The sequence below is a fragment of the Alligator mississippiensis genome, chromosome 4 (assembly GCF_030867095.1).
Source record: "Alligator mississippiensis isolate rAllMis1 chromosome 4, rAllMis1, whole genome shotgun sequence".
NCBI classification, from domain to species: Eukaryota; Metazoa; Chordata; order Crocodylia; family Alligatoridae; genus Alligator; species Alligator mississippiensis.
Window position 1 is genome coordinate 246,523,078 of NC_081827.1, and position 22,654 is coordinate 246,545,731.

At 49.9% G+C, this 22,654-nt stretch overlaps 1 protein-coding gene across 5 annotated transcripts in view; it reads left to right on the top strand.

The window, feature by feature from the left end:
- SEMA5B (semaphorin 5B) overlaps positions 1 to 22,654 on the top strand; it is a 336,437-nt gene that overhangs the window by 165,280 nt on the left and 148,503 nt on the right. For all 5 annotated transcript variants that reach the window (XM_059727480.1, XM_019480389.2, XM_019480390.2 and 2 more), the window contains exons 3-4: positions 2,460 to 2,665; positions 18,787 to 18,886. In XM_059727480.1, the coding sequence (XP_059583463.1) occupies positions 2,512 to 2,665; positions 18,787 to 18,886 (254 nt within the window). In that variant the 5' untranslated portion in view covers positions 2,460 to 2,511. The remainder of the gene's footprint in view (positions 1 to 2,459; positions 2,666 to 18,786; positions 18,887 to 22,654) is intronic.

The window sequence follows — 22,654 nt, forward strand, 5'->3', positions numbered from 1 at the left end:
GTGGAACGTCAGTTGCTGAAAGCTGGGGAAGACCCAAATGCAGACAGGTTTCAAATTGGATCGGTCCCACGCCATTCTGGTCGAGCTCTAGCAGGGTTCGATTTTGGGGCTCCAGGGTCAGCTGTTGAGGCGGACATAGGTTGGGCCTACGTCCAAGAGAATTGCAAGATCAGCTTCACCTCTGTAAGTGGTGGCTGGTTGCAGGCACCGTTGAGCCGTCCGGCCGCTCCTCATCAGCGCTTTGGTTTGATCATCCCTTTCCTCACGTGGCACCTTTTTCCTCATGAAAAGAAGAAATGTTTTTTTTAAAAAACACCAACATTGCAGTCAGCAGCAATAGATTGCTGATTGAGAGGTTGTTTTAAATTATGGATGAGTAAGCGACTAAGGCAGCCTAGCGGGGGGCTGCTCCAAAGAACGTCCTTGTTCAGTGCTTCCTTGGCTTTTGATTCTCGTTAAGTCGACGCTTGAGGGTCAAGGTTTGTGTTGTCCTTGATCCAAGCACACGTTTCCCCTTGATAGCGGCTCCGGGTGGTGCACAGTGTTCATTCAGGTTAATTTTCCAGTCGTGGAAACTTTACAGATCTGAGAGATCTAAGTGGAGGAGCATCCAGGATGTTTTTATGGGTTTTTTTTCCCCACCTTGATCTTATTTAGTAGTTTTCCACCTCGTATGAAGTTCAGAACATGAATCCTAAATGCAAACTTTGGATTTATCCGCCCCGATCAACTTGAACCTATAAGAAAGGGTGGAAATTTATACCAAAGGTCGGAGAAAGCTTTCGAAGCAGTAGTGATGTGTGTTGGGCTGCGGCACAGTCTCCCAGGAAAAGTGGCAGAAATCCAATCACTTGGCACATTTCACAGCTTGCCCAGACAAAACACTAGTAAATGTATAACAGGGAACGCTGCCTTGGCAGGAGAATAGACTGCCTGACATTGAGTCTTCTCTTCCTACAAGTTTTATGAGTCCATGATCTTTGTGAGACTGAAACTCAGACTACTTCATCCCTTGAATCTAGACTTGACAGCGAACTGGAAAAGCATCAGGGGAACGTGCAGGAAGCCTCGCTTGTACTCGAGTCAAGGATCTGATTGTCACTGGAACTCATTAATGTCACCTGGGGTCACTTTTTTTGGTATCCTCCACCATCACCAGTCCTTCTTAAGCAAGGAAGGCTGACATTGCCTCTTCTGGACCCCAGTGCGGACTAGAGGGTGATATAAGAAACATCTCCCTGGATTTAGGGATGGTTGAATTTCTTGTTCACTTCTGCAGTGATAATATTGTGACCCAAGCCAACCCCTGCAAATTTATGGGGTGTTCTGGCTTCAGCGGGCTGTAGGATAGCTTGCACGTTGCATCTCAGTGGAGAGATGCTATAGTGCCTGCATCCATGTGCCCATGCATGTGTGTGTCCGATCCCCCAGTATACTCGTGTGTGATGACACGAGGCAAAACCCACGCTCATCTTAAATTCCAATGATGGTATTTTCCATAATCTCATTTCTGCCAGTGTTAATTGTTAATCCCACCGCTTGCTAATTTAACTTTATATTGATGCTTTTTAAAGAGAAAGGGGTTTGTGAGCTGAAATAATGCAGCTTGGGAGAGAACGGTGGTTGGATTTGAGAAAAGCCCTGTATGAAATCCTTATTGGGCTGAGGCCTGAGCTTCTGGGCGCGTGGATGAGCTGTTATGGGGTAAGCAGGGTATGAACTCACCCCAGTATAGCTAACGCGCTGTAACTACCTATGTGCATGGTTTCACCCTGCAGTAAGTGCCAGTAGCCTGCTCACTCCCCGTTGAGGGGGGAGTTACCTTGCATTTGCGACGGTGAAAGAGTGCGCACAGGCAGTTATCACAGCATTGCAACGCGCTGTTAAGTTTGCACTTTTGCTCACCTTGCAGCAACTTGATTGCACGTCCTTGCTCTGCGATGTGCTGATCGTTGGCCCGTCTCTCTGAAGCGAGCGGGGATTGCTAGTGCTCAGGACTGCATAGCACTTGCTGCAGAACCACATATTAGTGGGTGTGAAGAGATGCACATCATCTTTATGGCAGCATTTAAAACCCCTGAGATACAGGGGGAAAAATAAAACATGGGAGAGCTTTGAATTGCGGTCTTGCTACCTGGCACCACTTCCCTCCTGCCTTTTTATGCCCTATACTTTTGTATTTCACTGCTTGAATAACACCTATATTTAATGGTTTGCATGGGCCATTTTTGTGTTCTCAAGAATTTGCACTTTTCAATTTCTTTACGAATACCGTGGGCATTGCACAGTGGGAGTTGTAGAAAGGCACTTAATTTTGCTCAGTGCTGTTTGTCGAACATTATCCCATGTGGTTAGCACACGTGGGCTCCTAGCGAAAGAGGAAAACCTTCTCCAGAGATTTGTTGCAGGCTTCAGAAAAGCAGGCGCCCTTCCTAAAATTAAATTATTTTGTGTTGCAGGTGTCCTCCCAGGACCTACCTTGGAAGCTAGATCCGCAGCAGGCCTTCAATCATGGTGGTATCAAGATTAAAGGCCATTTCTCTGCCTTTGCCCGGCCTCTTTCTTCTTACGTTTCATCTCTCGGTATCACAGTATGTGCCTGAGTACCCTGAAACTGAACACCAGCAGTGTGTCAGGAGAGAACATCCCACCATTGCTTTTGAAGGTAAGAGATTGCATTCTTGCAGCTTGCTTTCAGTCTAGATGAGTGCAGCCTGCTTTTGAGTCCTTCCCAGGTCCCTCCTTCACAGAAGACTGAGTGGGGATTTAATAGCAGCCTTCAGCATCCTGCAGGGGGGCTGCAAAGAGGATGGAGCTGGACTATTCCCAGTGGTGGCAGATGACAGGACAAGGAGCAATGGGCTCAAGTTGCAGCGAGAGGTTTAAGTTGCATATTAGGAAAAACTTTCTCGCTCAGACGGTGGTGAAGCACTGGAACAGGTTACCTAGAGAGGTGGCGGTGTCTCCATCCTTGGAGGTTTTTAAGACCCGGCTAGACAAATGCCATGATGTAGCTGGGGCTGGTCCTGCTTTGAGCAGGGGGTTGGTCTAGATGTGACCTCCCGAGGTCCCTTCCAACCTTCATTTTGTATGATATGTTGTGCTGCTCTGGGAAGTAGTGTGCTTTAGCAATTAGAGCAGACATCTGGGACATAGTCTCTTGGCCTTGACTTCCTATTTTGCTTCTGACTCTCCATCATCTTGGGCGGCTCTCTGGACTTTTGCTTTCATTTCCTTTTCCAGACATTAGCTCAATGGTGCTTACATACCTCAAGACTGTTGCAGGGCCTAAAAATACTGGCATATATAGTGTTTGGAGATAGCGGGACAGAAAGACAATGTATTGTTTTGGAACATAGACTAGATTTTCCTATAGTTAACAATGATATAGTTAACAATGAAATTGTCCTAAGTTGTTTCCTTTTCTTGCTGTTGCTTTTTATTTCCCCCCACGCATTCATAGGCAATGTCAGCAACCTTCCTCTCTGTCCTTGATCAGGTCTCGGGAGGGCGAGAGGTGGCTGTATAACTGCAGAGCCCTTCAGTACAGCCCTGGAAAGATGGATGAGCCCCTTAAACTTTCTCCTGCAATTTGGGATTTCACTGTGGACCCGTGGTCTTCTCCCAGTTGGATTTTCCATGTGGTTATATGTAGTAGCGGTACCCATCAGACCCGCTCAGTGCTCGCGTCTGTCCATCCAGCCCGCATCGCCGCTGTCTACATTTCCCAGTGTAGCAGGCTCAGTCTGCCGGCCCGAGAGTGTGTCAAGCCTTCTTGCCAGCTCTAGTTTCCTCCTAAATGTTGAAGTATTGATTTTGGGTCTCCTTTGGGGGATTGCGGTTCATCTGTAGTTAGGTTCTTCGCTAAGGGCAACTGAGTGAGGCTTCTGTGACCTTTGAGCAGGCATCTCCAGGGAGCATGGAGACAGTGAAGGGTTCCTTGCTGACCTTTCAGGGATCTTGTCTAAAGCTTTGCCCTTCTTCCGAGGGAAGGAAACCATTGTCCTTGCATTTGGAAAGCAGAATGCTTTGCTTGTCTGCTTTCCATTATCCATGCTTTAAAGGTTTAAGTGGATTAAAGGAAATTAGCAAAATCTTTAAGCCTGAATAATAGGGCACCGGCTTTAACCTGGCTCCTGCGGAATGGGTAAATAAACCTGGATTTTTAATTGCTTAATAAGTCTGGCAGTCTGCTTTCTTGGGGGAGGGTGAAAGGAGAAGCCCTGGAGGTTACAGACGTGCTGGAACTCACGTGGCTATTCCACTAGATAATGCAGCGCCACGCAAATGAGAAGTGCCAGAGGCCGAGAGGAGGGTCCTGTTAATATTACCCAGACTGCAGCGAGTTGACGGAGTTTGCAGCGTGCGGTTTGATTAGTGCCATGGGAATACTAGAAGCGTGTTTCAACCCCAGGTCTTGCTCCTGGGGAAAGCCAGGGGAGTTTCTGGTGCTCAGAAGCAGGATCCATGTTGCAATCCCAGAAGCGACTGCAAGTGTAGACATACTCTTTCTCTGCCAGGCTGCTTTGCATTACTCAGGCGTTGCAAATATGGAAAAACCAGGGGGTTTCCCCTCCCCTTTTGCTGCTCCTCTCCCTCAATAATGGTAAAGGAATGAGAGGCTGGACTAATTAGAGCCCAGCAATTCTCCAAATGGAAATTACAGCCCCATCAAGCAAATGTCCCTTGCTGTCACTAGGGTCCTCTAAACCCAGGTTAGATTCATGGCTATAGTGTGTTTTCTGCACCTGTTTCCGGGCGATTGTTCAAGATCCATTGCATTGTGCTGTGCGTCCCCGGCCGTGGAGGCACTGTCGGAAAATATGTGCAATGACGCCAAGGCCCCTCAATTCCAGCGCTAGGATCCCCATTTGCACCCTTCGGAGAAGAGCTCACGCCTCCTGGGAGGCTGCGTGCAGTCCTGGCACCAAAACCAGCAAGGCGGTAATGGCAGTGGAGTCGCAGCAGTTCCCGTGTACGAGGGAGACGGGCAGGGGGACCGTCTCTTGTGTGCTGCAGAGCATTGCTCCATGCGGGCTGCCTCTGGCAGGGTGAAGCAGGAAGGCGGGGGCTAGTGGGGTCCAGCCGATGTTACCATGCATTTGCACTGGTGCGGGCACGGCCCGTCGTCTCGTAGGCATCTGTCCTGGGGATCGGCGCTGTTTGGCTTGACTCTGCGTGCAGAGGCTTGGAGCTTCTTGTGGATTATCTCAGCCTCTTGCATCAGCCCGTCTGCCCGGAAAGTAAGGATGGGGACGCAGGCACGCTTGTGGGGTGCAGGATTAGCCAACTACTGGAGCCTGTAAGGAGTCCAGATCAGGGGTCAAGGCTGCGCCAAAAAGGCTCAAACCAGGTTCAGAGTCATTCCTAATCTGAAATGATCCCAGTGTTTGTAGTCCAGGTCAGACTGAACACGAGGAGCTGGGGGGGTCCAGAGGCGCAGCGGGATAAGCTGGGGTGAGGGACTGGAGATGAACAGGGCAGCAACAAGGCTGGGGTCGGGCAAGGGCACGGCTGGGGCTAAGCAGGAGGAAGGCTGAGTGGAGGGCCTGAGTGCATATATATATCTAGATATAGATAGAGATGTATCCTCAGCTCGGCCAGCTGGGAGGGCAGGTTGCCCGTGCTCATGGAAGTGACTCCTGAATGGGTTTTCCCGTGAGAATTTCTCCGTCTTACTGGCCTTCCCTGTGCAGGGGCGCTGCCTTTTGCATCGCGTACGGTTAGGAGAGAAAGGGGTGAAATGGAGAAACAAATCATTGCATCCACTAGCTCCTTTTCTCTCCCACGTGCCAAAGCATCGCTCTGGGATCTGGAAGGCTGTTACAGACGGAGGGGGATGTAGTTGTGTGACCCTCCCCTCCTCTTCTAATGAAGTGGCACATCGCGTGCTGTCCTTCCACGCCTCGACTGCTCAACGTGAGCCCGAGCCGCTATCCCGCTGCTTGGAAGAGGTGGAACCAGGTAGGCATCCACAGTAGCGAGGTGCCTAGCTATATGGGTATTGTGGTTTCCCCAGTCCTACAGTAATCATAGGTGTGAGGCTCCGCGTATGCAGAACTTGGCCGGCTGTCAGGAGCTTGATCTCTCCTGAATTAAGTTCTGCTGCACTTTCATGTGTGAAAATTAATTGGTTGAGCAGTGTTTAAATCTGGGCTTTTACTCTGGGCTGCTGCGTAATTATTACCTGCTACCAGATGAATGTGATTCAGGTAGCATGAAGTTTTACTTGCTGTATATTTTTGCATTAGGGTCTCCCCTCCCCGCCCCCCTTCTTTAAGCAACGTTTTGTTGAAGACTGGCCAGCACGCAAACATGGAGATCCATGGGGAGCTCTTAAGCGTTTGCTCATTGTATAGAAACAAAGGCCGTTTTAACTTTGCGGGCTGACGGATAATGGGGTATGATTTATTTCTCCTGAACATCCGTGACATTTTACCAAACACCCCCACTACCGTCGAATTGGTCAGTAAGGCATTATTCCTTGTGCTGCATATTGATGGGGGAAAAAAAACACATTAGCATCCATCATATCCACCACCCAGCTATGAAAAGCCCTTAGGAAACTCTGATAAAGATTTGCATTCATCTTGAGCAAGCTTGATTTTGACATTCCCAACCGAAAATTTAGTTAACAGAGGAGGAAGGTTGTGGGGTGAAGCCTGGGAGGTATTTCTGCCTTAATAGCAAGGGGGAACCAGAAGCACTGTAGGAAAATAGAAGTAATTAACTTGTAGGCTTGCTGTCCCCAAATCTCCATACGGGGGAGCTGAAACTTTGGCAACTAGTTTAACATTGGCGGCCGGTAACAGTGTGTGCATTAGACTGCCACGCTACAGCATAGCTGACCTCGTAGGCATTTCATTATGGATTTCTTTTCTATTAGCCAACCTCATGGTATTGCGACTTTTTTTTAATCTTGGAAAATGGAACTGTAGCAAATGAGGCTGATATTTTCTGCCTTTGGGGTTGATTTAGAATTTGTTTGGAAATTATGACTAATAAAGCCATAAATATACAATGGTTAGGAAAGTCGTTTGCTCTCGGGCAAACTTCTGCAAATTACACCCAGCAGCTCTCTCTGTGATATGCCACAATGTCGTTTAATGCAACAATAATAATAATGTTTCTGTGGCGTCTACCGATCAGTGGCGTGTCCTCGGCACCCTGCAAATAAACTCAGCGAGAATGGATAAAAAATGATTCAGTGTGCTCCCTGGAGGGCCTCCGGGAGGAAAGAGGGTCTTGGAAACGTGCCCTTCATTCACAAAATGCTTTGCATAGACGGTCTCACTCGCAAGTGGGAGAGAAAAGATTTTGCAGTGGCATTTAGAGAGGGGGAGGGAGTCACTGCCTCTGAGAGAGGGCAGAAGCAGGGAGGGCTAAAGAAAAGCAGGGGTAATACCAGTGAAGGAGCAGCCCCCAACTGCGAAGAGTCATGGGAGATGGGCTGGAAAGGAGTCCGCCACCGGCAACAAGTCAGACCGATGCTCCGTGGACCCCGGTGCAGCTGCTTGCAGCCTCCACGAGCAGCCCAGTGTCCATGGACCTGCCCAGAGCCCAGGCTGGCTGCGGCCGGCAGCTGCACCAGGGTCCGTGGAGCCCTGGCCCGGCTTGTTGCTGACGGTGGGTACATGCACATCTGCGGGGGAGTCGCAAAGGGCCCAATCTTTGCTATGGCCATGCAGCCCTGGCCCTTTTCCCACTGTCTGCCCCAAGGTGCATGTGCAGCAAGCTGGGCCAGGGCTCTGTGGACCCCGGTGCAGCCACTTGCAGCCTCCTGGCTGCCTGCAAGGGCTCTGGGCAGGCCCCTGCCACCCACCACAGAGCCTGGGCAAGTGGCAGGAAGGCTACAAACAGCTGCACCCCCACATCAGCTCATTGCCGGTGGTGGGTGAACGTGCACCTTAGGGCACACAGCGGGGAAGGGGTGCTGGCTGTGCTGCTGCAACGAGGATCAGGCTCCTCCACCATCTGCCCCCCGGCACGCCAACATCTTCCAAGTAGAGGTGGTGGGTGTTTTTATCACTCTGCCCAAAAGCAGTGGCGAACCCCTGCTCTGAGAGATAAGACCAGCAAAGAGCAGCAGTGTGGGCTTTCTAAGGTAACGCTAGCTCCGCTTCTGGTAACACCTGCATGCAAAACTGCTGAGATCCTTCAGTGGGTTGTTCAAAATCTGGGAGGATCTGGCACATGACATTGGGCTTTTAACAAGCAAGTTTCAAATCCCCGGGGAAAGAGGAGAGACAGGAGGGAAAAAAACCCCTGAAAACCATTTCTTCTTCTTCTGCAGAGGTTGAGTACAAAGAGGAGCCTGGTTTCCAGACGGCTCCTTCTGGGTTTTAATGTTCAGCTAACCCTGCTTCTTAACAGGGTGAGACTCGGCGAGAATGGTATTGCTGACACCCTGTGTGCAAGGGTTTCTTTAGTCTCTTGCCACATCTGGTCTTATAAGTAGCAATAATACCTTGCTTTTCCCCATGCCTTACATTCAAAGGTCTTATTGAGCCCTAATTCATTTAATTCTGCCGTATACCAGAACTGCTGAGTAAACGCTGGTGTAACCGTGCAGGGGTCAGCTCTGGAAGGGAGGGAGAAGGATGGCTCCAAACCAGCATAGCGCTCATGCCCAAGATTAACTCGAAGGCAGGAGGAGCACTCAGATCCGAGGTAGCAGGTACCCAGCATGTGGCAGGACTGTGCCGAGTTGGAAACCTCACCGTGCAAAAAGTTTTGGTCCTTGAAAAGCTTTGTGACAAACACGTTTCTTCAATGTGGCGGAGTCGGCTGGCCAGCCAAGGCAGTGAACACGTGTGCTCGTCTCACGTTGTTGGAGCGCACGGCCTGTGTTGTACAGAAGGTTGATCTTGATGATGCCAGGTCGAGATCGGACCAAAAACTGGAGGAACCCTAATGTTTTGCTTTAAAATCAGTAGCCTGCCACATCCTGGCAGGTTCATTTTGTGCCCCTCTTGGGTGATTCTTCACAGGTTTGAAGTGGGTAGCCTCAATGTCCAAGCTTCAGGTCCACATTTCAAAACACAGGATCTTTGGCTTCTGGGGCACATAGAGAGAGAGAGAGAGAGTGTGCATGTGCTTGTGAGAGAGGGAGAGAGACCATCCCTGGTGCCAGGTCCGTGCTCACCTGCTTGCAGAAATAGCCAGCTCCATGTGCTGCAACACCCAGACAACACCCAGATAATACAGCTGAGTGTTTTTGTAACACTACCAGCATTTCTCAGCTTCTCTGTAGCCCATTGGTGAACATATATTACATATTCTGTCCACTCCACCTCCCCCAACCTTACCCGATACCCAGGGGATATGAGTTGTTACCCCCCTAACTCAAGCTGCTGCAGCTCAGACATTTAGCTTTGGCGGTCTCGGGTTCAAATCATGGGTGCCAACCATTGGAGTAGCTGCTGCAGGCCTGGCCAAAACGAGATGTGCATCAAAGTTGAATGAACTGTCTCTATAACCTCGCTCAACTGGGCAGGAGCTGATCAGGAGGGATAGTCGTTGCGCAGCTCAAATGGCTGGCACAGACGCAACCTCTGCCTGTACGTGTGGGAGAGGCTTGCTGGAGGTTGAATGATGACAAAAGGAAGTTTTCTCCAGCGGACCGCAATGGCTCTGGAGCCCTGATGCAACTTGCTTGCTTGTCTGCAAAGAGGGATTATAGTGATCAGTGTCTCATAGGAAGCGGTGAGTGATGCCTGAGCACTTGTTTTATCATTCTCAATGTGCGAGATTGACGGCTGCGGGTGCTTGTTTCAGTAAACAGTGGATCACAGCGTCTAAATACTCAGGAATGTGCTTGAGGAGACGAGAAGGCTCCAAATCAGCTGGCGTGGAGCCAGTTTGTGGCTTGGCTAATGCGGTTGCACGTGGTTGCAATCCCACTTGGCTCCCTATACCACAGATGGCAGTGCAAGGAAGATGGCAGGGCTGGACACCCCCCTTTGTGCAAGGGATGAGAGGGGCTTGAATGGAGCATGGCAAGGGTTGCAAACCAACAGCCTGTGGGCCAGCTCTGGCCCCCAGAGATTAGATCCGGCCCGCAGTAGCAGGGGCACCTTCTTTGCCCTATGCTATGCTTTCCTCTGCCATGGCCGGCATCCCATCTGCAGCGTCCCATGTCCCTGCTCTGTGCCCATGGGTATCTCTCTCTCTGCGGTGCCAAATTTATGCCTCCCCGTTGGTGACAGAAATGGAGGGTAAACGAAGCAGAAAGGAGAGGAGGGAGGGCTGGGGTGCTGCAGAGGGATCGGCAGCCCCCCGCCACAGCTGGGTCACAAGGCCTGCATTTGTTAAAGGCTGCTGATCCGTGGAGTATGAAGTGGAGAAAGACTTGGACCCGTAGTGAGCTGCTGCCCTGGCATTACTTTCATGGAGTAGCCGGGGCTTGGGTAGGAGCCGCATCCCCTGCACAGGGTGCTCAATGGGTGGCATAGCGGTGTGCTGCCCTTGCAGAGGACAGACCGTGGGGCCATGCTTTGGCCGCAATCTGGTATTTCGTTAGCTGGGCTTTCAGCCTTGAGATCCTTCTGCGCAAACGAGAACGCGTTGGCTGACTGCTCAGTATTCATAAGATAGGAAACAAAGAAACGCTAGCACCTTGCAAAAATGAGGGTCATTGGGATACGTTGCTTTTTACCTGGTTTGCAGAAAGCCAGCTCCTGTTTCCAGCAAAGGATTGGGAGTCAAGATTTGAGATGCTCGGGGTCATCTTGTAGGGGCACTTAGCACATGATGCGTGTTATGTATTCCAGGTGTTTTGTGAATAATCAGACCTTGAAGTACTTTTGTGCAATGGTGGTGGAAACCCGAGGCACTGAACGGTTAGGTGACGTGCCCAAGGCCACAGAGCCAATTGGCATCAGAGTTGTAAGGACTCACGATTTCCTGACACCCAGGTCTGGGCTTGGGTCATGAGGGCTCATTTCTTCTTTGTAGCACAGTTTGAAGCTGGAGATGGGAGGACCTGGGTTTTGGGAGCTGCTGTGGGCTGCAAGGAGAGCGCTACAGAGCCACCGTGGCCAAGTCTGGATGATGACGTGATGCCTCCGCGATCGTACTCAGCGGTGAAGTGGCTCTTCAAAGGAGCTGCAAAGGTCTGGAGACACGGAAGACAATTTTGAATTGGATTTGGAGAGGGAAGCAAGCGGGGAGGGAGTCAGTGACCATGACACGGGGTGTGGGCAGGCCTGGGCCCGTTGCGTGGAAGAAGAGCGTAGTCTGGCTGCAGCTGTGTAAATCCCTGGGACTCTGAGCGGGAAGCAGAGATTTGGGAAGACAATGGAAGCCGAGAATGGAGTTGTTGAGGCAGAGATGATTAATGCACGATTATAGATTTCAACAGACGAGGTCAAAGTAAGGGAGGATTCTGGTAATGAGGTGGAGGTGGTGATGGGAAGACGGTACCGCAAGGGTAATGTGTGTGCATGGGAGGAGTTTCTGGGGTGAAGCCAGGCCAAGATTTCTGGCCTCCGGAGTAAAGTTAAGCTTGCTTTCAGCCCTGCTGACACTGCAAATGCTTTCCAGTGCCCTGACTGGAAAGCTCCCTCTCCCTTCCCACCCGGGGCAGGAGTAGAGCCCGGTTCTCCAGACATGACTGCACGAGCCCAAGCGCCCCAACACAAAAGCAGAGCATTTGCAAACCAGAAATACGGTTTGTTCTCAGTTGAATACAGATTGGTTTGTACCAGGCAGCTGTAACTCTTGTATTTGGCTTTGAAAATGTCTGCGCCGATACGAGAAGGCCATGAAGATGATTTAACTGATGAAATTATAAAGCTGTGATCCTGGCTGTTTGTGCCGCGGTTGCATGAAGGTGCAGCTGGGAGTCGTTCCTCTGTGACAGATAGGCAACCTGAGCTCGGGGGACTGATAGCTGTATCGAAAGCCTTTTCCCTTCTGGGCTGTTGGTTTGGATCCAGGCTGAGTTGGTGCTGCTGGGAAGTTATTACTCGCTGATGGATGTTGGGTCAGGGGCCCTCATAAAACGATGATCCTGGTCTGACTCCAGTTCCTGGCAGACAATTATCCACAGTGTAAGAGCCACTGCCTTATTGAAGGTGGTCTGGGCGCTGAGGGATGCGAGTTAGCAAACCCGGCCAGGAAAAACGTAGGCGAGCAACTGGCTGGAAGGGGTGTGTGATCAGTGTAGACCCCCAAATCTGCCTGAATTTGTGAGTATGAGGAATGGAAAGCTGTCGGCCAGTGGCAGGACCCGCTATCCTCCGAAACCGTTCAAAGCATCTTGGCCATCTCAAAAATGAAGCCTGTTGTGGAAAGGACAGGTTGGCTGGACTATTACGCGACATGGCCCCTGCACATCAGGGCTGGGGCATGTCCCAAAGCCACCGGGCAGCAGCTTTCAGGGCTTCGGTCTTCACTGGCCCTGCCCTGCAGAGGAACCCACATCAAGCCCGTGACACCTTTCTTGAGTGCCAGCGACTTGCACCCCCAGATTCTTGCACGCACCGATAAAATGAGCCAGGCATCACGGTAACCAACTCAAGAGCCTTTCCAGGAGGGTCTCTCGAGGCACCGAGGACACTGCTCAGCGTGCGGTTGCATTAGTGCTGTTTCAAAATCAAGTCTGAGCGTCTGCAGAGCAGGTCTTTATTTATGCCCACTGGGTTTGGCAGGCACCCAGCGGCATAGTATGTTTTGCTCCATTATGCCAGCCTTTATTGTTGAATCAGCTTTATTTTATGGGAGCTTTATATGATATAAATCTTAGTCTGAAGGCTAATTAAAGGAGTTTCTGGCTTGTTTGGGTTTTCTTCCTGGAGCAGGGTTCTCAGCGATTCTTGTCCTTTAACTTTGGACTCATTCAGCGTGTTTGTGTTATAACTTCTATGCCTTTCTCTGCTACCCCCAGATTTCTTGCAGGGATTAATAGTGACTAGGGTTTCAATGGATTGAGATGGTGGATTACAGGGGCATAGCTTCTGCAGTGGTTTGATTTAGGGTTTGTCTGCACACGAAAGCTATACCAGAACAGGTCCTCCTGAATACCCCCACGTGTGCGCCTTCTCATGTCTGCAGTGCAGCGTAGGGGTGCGATTGCAGTTTATGCAGGCATTGCCGGGCTAATTTAAACTAGCTAGATTACATCCTTTTAAGTGTTGTTGCTGGGCAACAGAAGGCATGTCTACATGTGCTTTTACACGGCTAAACTTAATGTGCATTTGCCGAATGCGCATTAAGGCAGTTTAGGTGTGCGTCTACACATGCGCGCGCTAAGGCGCATTAATGCAGTGAGCGGACTGATCTGGGACAAAAGTTAGGCGCTTTATCTATTCATGCCTAAATTTGATACCTGCTTTTGCAAATTATCAAAATTAGGCACAGATAGCCTAAAATGGCCATTTTTAAGGCGCATTAAGGGTGTGCACATATAGATGCATGCCCTTAATGTACTTTAAAAATGGCTATTGCACCTTAAATTGGCAAGTGTAGATACGCCCAGAGCATTCAGTGTGGGCAGCAAACCTTTCCCCAGGACCCCGGGTAAATATTTGGGTAACGACTTTGTAATTGGTACCTGAGCTAGCTAATCTAAAGCTAGCTTGGATCTGTCTACATGAGCCGCCAGTATACCTTCAAGTTGCTGAGTGCACATAACTTGATTCTCCAGTAAGCGTCTTTGCCTGTTTAGCTTGACCCCTCCTATCCCGGGGTAAGGATGTCCACGTTTGAAGACATTCTGGAAAAGATGTTCCTGAATACCCTTGTGTAGCCAGGCTCCTGGCACCTGGGTAGGGCTTTGTTTGGAAGACACCAGACATTTAATGCTTTGAGCCTTGTATTAAATCTGCTGCAGCTCAGACAGCACTGTTACCCTGCAGTATAGGGGTAAGCTGCCCAGGGGTACAAGTGAGGTAAAGCATGGGTAGACAGAGCCTTAGACCTTCTGCTCGCCTTCTTCCTTACATGTAGCACGCAAGGTGTGGATGTGGTAGAGATTGGCCTGATTTAGACATCACAGGCTTGAACTTGATTCTCACCAGGTTCATAAATCTGATCCAAAGCCCCCGGGTTTGGTGGGAAATCCCTGCCCTTAGACTGGCTCCTGTGATTAGGTGTGCTCTCCCCTTCCAGCTGACTGTTCTCGCCACACCTCCGTAACTTGTAGGCAGCAAGGTGTTAGCAGGAAGCAGAGCCGACCTCCTGTCTGGTACTGTGTCTAACCCCAAGCAAATCCCTACAGCTGCCAGCAGACATTCATTTAATTGCATGATTGCAGTCTGATGAATTTTAGTCTGGATCAAAAAAAAATCGCACATCCTACATGGCAGGACTCGCAGTTTTGGGGGATTTGGGATAAAATTCCCATGTGCACTGGGACCTTTAAAGTTACCTTGCCAGCAAGATTAAAGCCAGCAAGGCTTTCAAGGTGCTGGGGCTTGGGGAGCCCTTCGGCACTACCCAAGCTGCCCTGCAAGCAGGGCTTCCCAGCAAAGCTTCACATGCCACATTGTTCAGGTTAGACCAACCACAGACGAGTTGCACGTTGAACGGTTTGCCATTTTATGGTTTGCTGTTTTGCATTGACTGAATATGCGTTATGCCACAATTTAACACAGAATGTGCGCAATAAATGTAACACCTGCCAGGAACCTATCTCTCTTCACTTCTTTTTATGCACCCATGGATAGCTAGGCACTAGTGAACCCAAAGCCTGCATCTTCTATGAAGCTGCGATGGGAGTTTGGAGACCCTGCATAAGGTGAAGGGAAGCGGGGTTGCATGGTCCAACCAAGGCAGAGATCCTTTTAGGTGCAGGTCAGCTGCCCACTTCTGGCTCTACCCGTTCCAGGGATTATAAAGACCGAGAGCCAGAAAGGAGAGCGGGTCCAGGCTGGGAAGCCAAAAGGGCACATGGACTTGACTGGTCAGCTCCCAGTAGGAAGAAGAGCTCCCAGTAGGATCTATGTAGAGGCCAAGGAGGCAGTGTAGGGATTATGGCAGATCACGCTATGGGCCCAGAGGACCTGGGTAGTGTGAGCACCCATGGACAGCGCTAGACTGAGGCAGGACGTGGTCCACAGACGTGGGTCTAACATTGTCTGTGGCCTGGCAGTCTGATGCCCGTAGCTGAGCAGGGACCAGAACTGGGACTCAGCAGGGCAGGAATCCTCTGCCTCTGGTCCCACTTGCTCCAGGTGGGATAGCGCCGCAGCCGCATACGCACTAGCCATGCAAAGTGACCGAATGGCCCAAGTGGATTACAGGGAACTAAATCCAGTCTGGCCAGCGATCTGGGGCGGCCTGCCTCCCACGCCAGAAGCCCATTGCTCTTGGCAGTCAGATCCATAAACCAGCTTCGGGCTGGGGCTGGGCCTGCGTGGACTCAGACGCTGGGGATCCCATTGCTAACACGGCGCCGGTTAGAAACGGTTCTGTTTGCTACGAGTAAAGAGAAATAGAGAGCATGGTACTTTAAGGCTCTGGAAATTGTTAGAAACACCAAGCACAAAGGGAGGTCTTGACGAGCGTGCGGCCCGGAAGCCATCCAGTTCCTAGATTTCCATCCCCTGCTGCTGAGAAGCAAAGCGGGGACCCAGCGTTTTAATTTTTCATCGTGTTTTTAAACACATACATTTGCAATTGTAAACATAGCCTGGCGCTGAGGCTTCCCGGCCAAATTAGAGAGGCAAGCCTTGCAAAAAAAAAAATCAGTTCTCTGAGAGAGGTCAAACACAAGCAAACTCCGGAGTTCATTGGGTCCATCTGTGTAAACTTCAGCTCATGTGGGATCGGCCCAGCAACACGTACCCAGTGGAACCGAGCCTGTTTTAAACAAGGGAAAAAACCTCTTTAAAAGCCCTGAACCGCCCTTGGGGGATGCTTGTGGTCTGAACGATGGGTTTTAACAGGCCAGATGAAAAAGATCTGCATCCTTTCTCTCCACTTGCATTTTCATTTCCCTTCATCCTTTCACTCCGACAGAAAGGAAGGTTAGGGAGGGGAGTGTGCTGTTTGGTATTAATTCCAACGCTGCACAGTTAGATATTCTTAGCTGGGGCCCATGCTGGGTTTAATAATCTCCAACTACATGCCCATAAAAGCTTAATTTTGCTATGAAGATGCATGCCTTGCAGCCTTTAATTTAATAATCGCAAAGGGTTTCTTTATAAGTTGTGCCACCTGCAGCAGCAATAGAAATCGGGATGGTGCCTGTTATTTCATGGGTTTGATTGATGTTTAAACCGACTATGCAAAGAATCGAGCCACCCACAGCCTTTTTTTTTTATTGCCCCCAATTTTATTTTTTTTACCTGCAATTTGTCAGAGCTTGCTATTTAAAGGAAGAGCTGATGGCTGCCTCTCTGAAATGCCCAGCTTTTGCTTACAGCAGCAAATGAAGAAATATTCTTCTGCCGCTGCACTGTAATACTGGGTTAGATAGTGAGGACAAAAGGTGGGAGGTGGTGGGGGAGGAAGACAAGAGAAATTATGGGCTTCAAAGCAGGATCTGGAAAAGGTTTTATGGGATGTACTAGCTCCCCCATCACTCAGCGGGAACAGCCTGGAAAAGTTTGGCATGGGTCAGCTGGCTCTCCTCACCTAAATGTTGCAGCTAAAGAGCTACGGGAAAAGAAGACAGAGCCCCATTAGTTAGGAGAGGGCCAGAAGAAAAGCCATGGCACCGCCACCGTGCTAGCACATCATGAAGGGTCTCAGAGGACCGTGGAGTTGGTGGGGAGACTTGAAGGTCAGTCTGGCTCCGTTATTCCTTCCTTCATACCTCTGTATGGAGAAATGGAAGAGGGCGTGCGCATACACCTGCGGTGCGAGATGAATCCGGAGAGATTTGGGAAGCCCCCGGTGCTCCCGGCAGGCCTAAGGCAGGAGGGTCAGCTCCATGCAGCACCGTTTCCATTATCAGAGGGGATGCAATGCAGCACCGAGTCAGTGCACGAGGCCGTGATTGCTTGCATCCCTGCCAAACGGCGGGCATGAACGGTTCAGCTGAGAGGGGTGGAAGACACAAGTGCATCTCCAAGGGCGCAGAAGGCAGGAGGAATGAACCTGTCTGGGGAGGGAGGGTTCGGCCAGCGGGAGATTGGGCTCCTCATGGGTTGGGAGGTGCCAAGCATTTGTCCATCCCTTCTGGTCCCTGGTAGGGGTTTGGGATTAACCAGCAAGCAGCCAGCTGTATGGTTATTGAGGGGCCATGCCCTTCTGTCATCCTTCAAAGCATGCCCAGATCTCAGCATGCCTTGCAAACAGCGAGTACCCCTTTGAGGTAGGGAAGCATAATCATCCTGCACGCGGCGCTGAGGGAATGAGAGGTCAAGGGCACGATTTTCAAACCAGTCTGCCAGAACTGTTAACCCACACTTAAGTGCGTAGAGGCAAGCAACCTGATTTTTAGCACTCTGATGGACTAATTTGAACCTATCTGCCTGGTATTGTCACGGATGGGTAGAAAGGATTATTGGGTTTGCTCCAAGGACTAACTGCTCTTTGGCAAGGGGGAAGGAAGATCTTAGTTTTTGCTTTCGTAATTCTTATTGCGTGGGGTCTAATTAACTTCCTGAGCATCCAGTACTCTAAGGGGATCAGGGTTTTTGGTCTGTCGTCCATACAGAGGTGCTGACGTGGCTCTGATTTATGCCTTGGAATTACTCAGATTAGAAATAAAACACATTTTTAACCATGAACGCAGTTAACCGCTGGAAGTGAAGGGTTCTTTGGGAGGCGGGGCAGGTTCTCCATGCCTTGTTGTCTTCAAAGCAAGGTTGGATGCTGTTGCGGAAGATGTGTTTTACTCTCATTGCGGAGTCTTTGAAAGTGGAATTGGGCAGTGTTGTACAGCCTGTATGTTTTATATAGGAAGTCAGAGTAGATAATCTTACAGTTGCTTTTTTGGCCCTAACATTTATAAAAAGCTTTGTCTTCATGAGTGCCCTGGATCTGGACTCAAGAAGTGCTTTGCAATTTTTTTAAAGCTTTTTTTTTATTGCATCAAAAGCATTTCCCTTTGCATCATTCAACACATCTCAACCAAGTCAGCTCTTGTACTCCTCTTGTTGGCTGCTTGCAGAGGTTTGCCCATAGGAACATGGCCAGCACGTCTGGATTACAGGAAGAGTGTCTAGCTTGGCAAATCTGAGCTCTTAGATTAAATGAATGTCTCGTTTAGGCCTGATTCAACCCCGCCGGAGAATGGTGTCTATTTGGGCGCTAATAGGACCCTCCTCATTGTACAGGACCTCCATTGGGGCAGAATAGCTCTGTCCCCATTTTACTGCTGAGAAAACCAGATGGAAGGTAAAATATGTGAGTTGGTTATTTTGGAGGCAAGAATGAAACTCAAGGTTTCTTGAGTCCCAAACCGGTGTCCTATCTAGTAGCCCAGTTGTCTTGTTCTGGGTCAGACCATGCTCCTTCCACTTAACAAGGAGAGGGAGGGAGTGAGTGGATGAGGGAAGCCCCACATCATTGGCTTTCATGAAGTTGTACCTACGACCAGCCATTAGGAATTTGGCTCAGAGACTTAAAGGCAAATAAGCTTCAGCTGCCGTTATATCTGGAATTAATGCTGACAATCTCGGATGCAAACATTACCGCTGAGACAACCCCACATTTATGTGCAATTTTTGCACTTTCTGCGAGGGCTCGGAATAAATAGAAGTCCTTTAAATAGATTATTAATTATCCTTCCTCTGACAGATACTCGGTAGGAAATCCATTAGTGGGTGTCCGGGTGAACTCACTGCTTCCAGAGCAGCTTTATTGTTTTTTGCTTTTTCATTTTCTTTGCAGATCTGAAGCCCTGGGTCTCGAATTTCACCTATCCAGGTGTACACGACTTTTCTCAGCTTGCACTGGATGCCAACAGGAATCAGCTCATTGTGGGAGCCAGGTAACGATAATCTTTTAATTAGACCAGGATTGCTGCTCAAGCTCTTTCCTTCAGGTTACCGGCTTCGAAGAAAATTGTGTTTCCAGCTCGTGTGCCTCGTCTCGCTCGCTCTCTCTTAAAGAAAGAGCTGTAATTTATGGAGCGAGATTTAGAATTTCAATATAATTACAAGGAAGAGAAAATTACTGCCCCCCCACCTGTCTTGGATGCAATAAAAATGACTGCTTAATGAAGTGAAAAGCTGCTGTCTCCCAGACATGTTTGAAGAGTCGTGGTAGGTTGATCTAGTCCATTTTTCCTGCCAGGACAGGACCGTACTCAGTGGATTATTTACAGTTGTTTGTCTATTTGGATTTTCCATCTGTAGTAGTGTTCCTCGCTCTTTGTGCATAAGCACTTTGGCATTATCTGCACGGCGGCTACAATCGCGCGAGGGAATGGGGCTTCCCTAGTTCCCCATGAAAACCCATCCTGCAGCCCTTTAGATCTCACCTGGAGCAGATTTTGCCGGAATAAGCTTCTCATCTGGTACGAGTTGGTGTAGGTCCATAGTTGTGACCCGTCGGATATAATTCACATATATTTCCCTGAAATGGCCCGAAAGCTTGCAAAGGATGTGTTTTCCAGCGATTCAGTTGCTCTAATAAAAGATATCATATTTACTCAAACAACCTGGTCTGCCTCTATCCGTAGATCAACATGGCTACAACCACCCCCCCCAGATATTCCCCTGTATTTGTGCACATGGCATCCTAAAGCAAGACACAGGTAGAAACACAAACACGGCAAAAAAAAGAAACAAATGTAAGGCTGCGGTTGCAGGTCAAAACCTCTGGTACAATGAAATAAGATATGCCAGGAGTGAGTGAATCATGGGTAACAAGAGCAACTTTTTTTTTTAAATTTACTGTATAATGAACAGATAAGACAACTCAAAGAGAATAGCGTTGTCCAATAACTCGGCCATCAGTAAGAGCTTAAGTGTGTTTACAATGGGATATGCTGTGAGGGTGGTCTTAATGAAAATATAGGAACAGACTTTACAGGAAGGGTGAGGCAAACAATATATGCAACAGGGCTAAAAACATATGTATGATAGAAAAAAAATATATATGATAGCTACCTAGCTATGATAGAGAGGGCATTTTCTTTTGGCTCCAAAGAAACAGCTCAAGTTGGTAATTAGTGGGTGCGTTTACATGTGCTATTAATATGCAGCAATGAACTCTGACGCATATCGCACTGGAGTTTATTGCTCCCAGGTGCCATGTTGCAATGTGTGCCCTGGACCGCAGCACATTGAGCCGGGTCAGAGCAGCCCCAGCCGGCAGGGAGTCTGGGTGGGGGGTCAGCCCACCAGCCCAGGACTGCTCTGACTCGACATCATGTTTTGGAGGGTCTGGCTGGGGCACAGGGGTGCTCCGGTGTGGGGCTAGCTGGCAGGCATCCCCCTTGTTGAGGCATCCTTGTGCTGCAGCCAGCCCCATCAGCATCTACAGGTGCATTGCTGCAAAGGAAAAACTCTGCTGCAGGACAGTGCTTGTGTTTACAAGTACTAACTTACTGCGGAGTTAATTAGTTTAATCCCTCCTAATAGCACTGCATGTGTAGATACCAAGACACTTACTGCAGAGTTACTTAGACAACTCTGCAGTAAACATCTCATGTAGATGCGCTGAGTAGGTATTTTCTAGTAGATATTTGTCCCGTAAAAAATAGGCCTTAAGTTGAACTAGTGAAAGCACCCAGAGCTTCTCATGCCTTTGATATAGAAGTTGACCAGTATTTTCTGTGTCAGCTAATGGTTTTGTCTACCCTAGGATCTTGGCCATTGGCTACTGGTTCATAGGTTCATAGATGCTCGGGTCGGAAGGGACCTCAACAGATCATCGAGTCCGACCTCCTGCCTGGGCAAGAAAGAGTGCTGGGGTCGTGTGACCCCAGCCAGATGCCTATCCAGCCTTCTCTTAAAGACCCCCAAGGTAGGGGAGAGCACCACCTCCCTTGGATGCAAATTTTGGTATTTATTACATTTATTAGGATCCAAGTGAGAACTACACAAACAGAAGGATGGACAGTCCATTTGGCCAAGCCCATCCCACATTTTGGCCAAATTTTGGTATTTATTACATTTATTAGGGTACAAGTGAGAACTACACAAACAGAAGGATGGACGGTCCACGCCCTGAAGAGTGTGAAGGCTAAATAATATCATTGTCCCAGAGCAGACCCCCCTCGTTTTCGGCACTGTCAGCTCTGGTGCAGTATGAGTTGACCTCCCACGGTGTACTCCAGCTCCAAACCTGGCTAAAACACATTGCTGCGAGTTTGCTGTGTATTCGGGGGTTTGTATTGATGCTGTCGTGCTGGTGCTGCAATATCATTGTAGACGAGGGTAGGACGGTGGGCTGGAAGTACCAGTGCGGTGGCAGTGCTGTCTGAGCGACACCAGAGCCACCTGCAGGTAAAGGAACAGCAGCAGTGGCAGGTATTTGGCAAATCTGTTTTTTATGAACAGTTTTCAGAGGGTTAATGTAAAGACCTGGATGTTTCCATCTAATGTGCACCCTGGGATATCACTAGACAGCGCTGCGGAGTAGTTATTGAGTGGGTTAGTGTCAAGCAGGGTAGGGCAATTATTTTGGGTGGAGGGCTGCTTACTCAGTTTTGGCAGGCTGTTGAGGGCTGCATGGGTAGCTCTGCCCCTTGACAGGTGCCTTGCCCCCTGGTCACCATCTTGGGACCAGTGTCCCAATGTCTTGGGACCAATGTCCCAGGGCCAGCACTGGTGGGCCCAAAGCAGGGCACAGGCTGGCAGGGGTCTGTGGGGCCGGGCTGGGCTGCACCAGCAGGGAGAGGGGAGCTGGCCCGGCTCCATAGAGCCCCTGCTGGCTGGGACCCCAAGCTCCTGCCACCCTGCTCTGGGCCCTGCCGGCATTGGCCCTGGGACACTGGTGCAGGCCCCATGCTCCCACTGGCTCCCTGCCCACTTACTCCCAGTGCCCCCCAGCCCTGTGGTACAGGTGGGGGGCAGTGCACAGCCCTGACCCCCTGCTCGCTGGCAGGGAAGAAGCTGGTGCTGAGCACGGGGAAAGCGGCCCCTTGCCTACCACATGGCCGGTGCTCCCTGCTGCAGGCGCTCGCAGCCCGTGCGGGGTTGTCTGGAGCAGGCGCAGGCAGCCCCATGTGGGCTGCGAGCGGCTGCAGTGCAGGGTGCCGGCCATGGGGTGAGCAAGGGGCCGCTTTCCCCCCCACCCGCGCTCAGCTTTTCCCTGGGCCACTTTTCCCCGGGCTCCTTCCCTGCCTGGGGTCCTCCCCTGCCCTAATCCCCCCCCCCCGTGGGTCTGGCACGGGGCAGTTGTATTACAAAGATCGGCATTTCAGCCTTTATTTCACCAGTTAGAGGCTGTGGCAGCTCATCAGCCTAGACACTGCCGTTCTTTATACGTACTCTGTTTTGCCATTGAGCATTATAGAAATGGTTTTTTAGAGCATGCAGGATTTGGGGCTGAGGAGGATGCTTGGTTTGAGAAAGCGGACACAGACTGAAACTTAAAAAAGAATGGAGGAATCTCTTCTCAACCCGGGAATTGGGAGGATGTGGGGTCGGAGATTTCAGTTACTCTTTCCAGCGAATCCTCCGAGCGCTGGTGCAGTTTGTAGGAGGATCTACCAGGGGAGTTTGCTATCTTCATAGGAACTGATGCATGCCAAGTCAAAACCCCAGAAACAAAGCTTGCTTAGTGGCAGTAGTAGATCTGTCTGCCA